The sequence below is a fragment of the Nicotiana tomentosiformis genome, chromosome 4, assembly GCF_000390325.3.
Source record: "Nicotiana tomentosiformis chromosome 4, ASM39032v3, whole genome shotgun sequence".
Taxonomy (NCBI): domain Eukaryota; kingdom Viridiplantae; phylum Streptophyta; class Magnoliopsida; order Solanales; family Solanaceae; genus Nicotiana; species Nicotiana tomentosiformis.
The window spans coordinates 86,944,245-86,948,520 of record NC_090815.1 but is presented as its reverse complement, the minus strand read 5'-3'; the positions used below and the strand labels follow the sequence as shown (position 1 = coordinate 86,948,520).

General features: G+C 43.1%; 1 protein-coding gene across 1 annotated transcript; it reads right to left on the bottom strand.

Annotated features, from left to right (window-relative positions):
• Positions 1-3,097: 3,097 nt before the first annotated feature.
• Positions 3,098-3,442, bottom strand: LOC138910076 (uncharacterized). Its single transcript, XM_070201298.1, has one exon. The coding sequence runs from the start codon at positions 3,440-3,442 to the stop codon at positions 3,098-3,100; it is 345 nt and encodes a 114-aa protein (XP_070057399.1).
• Between the last annotated feature and the right edge of the window lie 834 nt (positions 3,443-4,276).

Below are 4,276 nucleotides of genomic sequence, written 5' to 3'. Positions count from 1 at the left end.
GGTATTTGCACTTGCCTGCAAAATTTAGTGTCATTTGGAGTTGGTTTGATAAGATTCAAATGTTTAGATGTATTTCTAGAAATTTTGAACTTTACTTTGAAATTCATGCATTTTAGTGTTTGATTCGTAGTTTTAGATGTTATTTTTGTATTTTGATCACGCGAGCGAGTTCGTAGAATATTTTTATACTGGTGTGGATGTTTAGTTTGGAGCCCCGAGAGCTCGGATGAGTTCCGGTGTCAGACCCAATTCTCCCTCCGTAAGACGTCATGACGGCACCTAGTCTCTATGACTATGTAATCCTAACAAAAAGCGAAAATAACAAAAATGGAAGCAAAACTTAACAACTAACTGCAACAGATAACTAAATAACTGGTAACAATGCCGCTCGTCATTTACAATAACCAACACTCTAGTAATACATAGTATTCCCAAAACCCGGAACATCATAATTCACAAGCTACAGAAGGAAACTAGTATCTCTATACACTAGAGTCTAATAAAAGAAGTACGGAAGGTATATGACATAGGAGAGAATAGAGGGGGACTCCGAGGTCTGCGGACGCGGCAGATGTACCTTGAAGTCTCCGTTCAACAGCAAGGACTCTCAGCTAGTAGGAGGCTGATAAGAAGCACCTGGATCTGCACACAAAATATGTGTAGAAGAGTAGAGTAAACCACAACGGTACCCAGTAAATGCCAAGCCTAACATCGGTAGAGTAGTGACAATGTAAGGTACGGGCCCTACTTGGATATAATAACAAGAGAGGTGATATAGTAAAAATGAAGCAAAACGGAGAATTTAAACGAAATCATTCACAGAGAAATAACAAATCACCACAATGAGATAACAACAGGGGCACTCCCGAGATGCCGTCTCGTAGTCCCAAAAGTAAATACTCAACAGGGGATCTCCCGAGATACCGTCTCGTAGTCCCAAAAGTAAATATGCGAAGAGATCTCCCGAGGTACCGCCTCGTTGTCTCAAAAGTAAATGTGCAGGGAGAACTCCCGAGGTACCGCCTCGTAATCTCAAAAGTAAATATGCAGGGAGAAATCCCGAGGTACCACCTCGTAGTCTCAAAAGTAAACACGCAGCTCAACCGATAAATATAAAGTTAACAACAAGAATTCTATAGTTAAGACTGATAAAGATCAAGCAAGAACAGGAAATCAACTAGGCATGCTGTAAAGAGTTCAAATAAGTAGTTAAAGCATGTAGACATGCGATATTAGGCTACACAGGTTAACTACACATGCTGTTATAACTCAATTAAGATTAAAACAGGTTGCTACTCAGTAATGGTCGAGTTTTATAACAAATAGCCCATGTACGCACTCATCACCTCACGTACACGGCGCTCACAATTCACAACAGTACCAAATCCTGAGGGGATTTCCCTCACACAAGGTTAGGCAAGCCACTTACCTCGAACTAAGCTCAAATCAATCCGTAGGAATGTCTTTTCCTCGATTATCCAACTCCGAATGGCCCAAATCTAGCCAAAACTAATTACATACCAAAAATACAACTATAACAGACTATTTTAATTAATGAAATCAAGACTTTAACAAGAAATTCGAAAATCGCCCTAAAACGCCTCCCCGGGCCCACGTCTCAGAATCAGGAAAAAGTCACAAAATATGAACACCCATTCACTCACAAGTTAACTCGTACCAAAATTATCCAAATCCGATATCAAAATCCGAATCAAAATTCAAAACTTAGTTGAAGAACTTCCGACCTTTTTTCCCAAATTTCTCAACCAAATTCCTTAATTAAATGAAGAAATCAACTATAGATTAGTGGAATATAACCATAAACGATTTAAGAATCATTACCCCAAAGTTCTCTCTGATAAATCCTTGAATTATCGCCTCAATCCGAGCTCTCAAAGTCCAAAAATTGAAAATGGGATAAAACCCTCGAACTTGGCCCTTTTCTGCCCAGCGATTTCGCATCTGCGGGCTTCCCATCGCACTTGCAAAAAATCCATCGCAGGTGTGGACTTGACTTAAGTCCCCTGGGTCCGCATATGCGAGAGGAGGGCCGCACCTATGGATGCGCTCATGCGACCAAGGAGTCGCACCTGCGACCTCATCGCTCATGCGCACCTTCCCACTGTAGAAGCGAGGCCGCTTCTGCGTAAATTTTTCAGCACCTGCGAACCCAGCCTGGGCTGCCCAAATCCACTTCTGCGATCCTCCATTTGCACATGCGTGTCCATACCTGCGGCCAACCCCACCGCAGGTGCGATGACACCAGAAGTTGAAAAACTTCAGCAGCTACACAAGTCCAAATTTCGATCCGTTAAGCATCCGAAACTCACTCGAGGCCCCCGAGACCTCAACCAAACATACCAACCAGTCCTAAAACACCATACAAACTTAGTTGAGCCCTCAAATCACATCAAATAATTCTAAAAACACAAATCAGATCAAACAAAGCTAAAAACACAAATCACCCTCCAATTCAAACTTAATGAACTTTGAAAGTTCAAACTTTTACAACCGATGCCGAAACCTATCAAACCACGTACGACTGACCTCAAATTTTGCACACAAGTCATAATTGACATTTCGGACCTACTCCAACTTCTGGAATCTAAATCCGACGCAGATATCAAAAAGTCCACTTTCGGTGAAACTTCCCAAAAATTCAACTTTCGTCATTTCAATCCTAATTTAGCTACATACCTCCAAAACACAATCCGGAGATGCTCCTAAGTCCAAAATCACCCAGCGGAGCTAACGAAACTGACAAAACTCCATTCGGGAGTCGTTTTCACACAATTCCAACTACGGTCAAAATCTTAGAACTTTAGCTACAACTTTAGGGACTAAGTGTCCCAAATCACAAACAAAACCTCCCGGCAAGTCACATAAGCAGAAAAAGATATGGGGAAAGGAGTAAATAGGGGATCGAGGCTAATACACTCAAAACGACCGGCCGGGTCATTACATCCTCCCCCTATTAAAACAATCGTTCATCCTCGAACGAGCATAGAGACATACCTGAAGTGGTGAAAAGATGAGGATAACGGTTGCGCATATCCTGCTCGGTCTCATAAGTCGCCTCTTTGACCGGCTGACCCCTCTACTGAACCTTCACTAAAGCAATGTTCTTTGACCTCAGCTTTCGGACCTGCCTGTCCAAAATAGCCAGCGGCTCATCAACATAAGATAAATCCTTATCCAACTGGACTGAGCTGAAATCTAACACATGAGACGGATTGGCCTGATACTTCAGGAGCATAGAAATATGGAATACTGGATGAACTTCTGCTAGACTGAGAGGCAAGGCAAGCTCATAAGCAACCTCTCCAACTCGCCGTATCACCTCGAATAGGCCAACAAACCTTGGGCACAGCTTGCCCTTTTTCCCGAACCTCATAACACCTTTCATGGGAGAAACCGGGAGCAAGACCCGCTCCCCAACCATGAATGCAACATCACGAACCTTCCGTTCTGCATAACTCTTCTATCTCGACTGGGCTGTGCGAAGTTGATCCTGAATCACCTTAACCTTTTCCAAAGCATCCTGAAACAAGTCTGTGCCAAATAGCCTAGCCTTGCCTGGCTCTAACTAACCTACTAGAGACCGACACCGCCTACCATACAAAGCCTCATACAGTGCCGTATAGATGCTCGACTGATAAATGTTATTGTAAGCAAACTCCACAAGTGGCAAGAACTGATCCCACGAACTTCCAAACTCCATCACACATGCACAGAGCATATCCTCTAATATCTAGATAGTGTGCTCGGACTGTCCATCCGTCTGAGGGTGAAATTTTATGCTCAACTCTACTCGAGTACCCAACTCATGTTGTACGGCCCTCCAGAACCGTGATGTAAACTGTGTACCCCGATCAGAGATAATAGATACCGGTACGCCATGAATCCTGATAATTTTGCGGATATAAACTTGAGCCATATGCTTAGAAGAATAAGTAGTCTTCACAGGAATTAAATAAGCTGACTTGGTCAGCCTATCCACAATCACCCAAACTGCATCAAACTTTCGCTGAGTCTATGGAATCCCAACAACAAAATCCACAATGATCCGCTCCCATTTGCACTCTGGAATCTCTAACTTCTGAAGCAATCCACCTGGCCGTTGGTGCTCATACTTTACATGCTGGCAATTTAAACACCAAGCTACGTATTCCACTATGTCCTTCTTCATTCTTCTCCACGAGTAATGCTGCCTCAAGTCCTGATACATCTTCGCGGCACGCGGATGAATGGAATACCGCGAACTATGAGCCTCCTG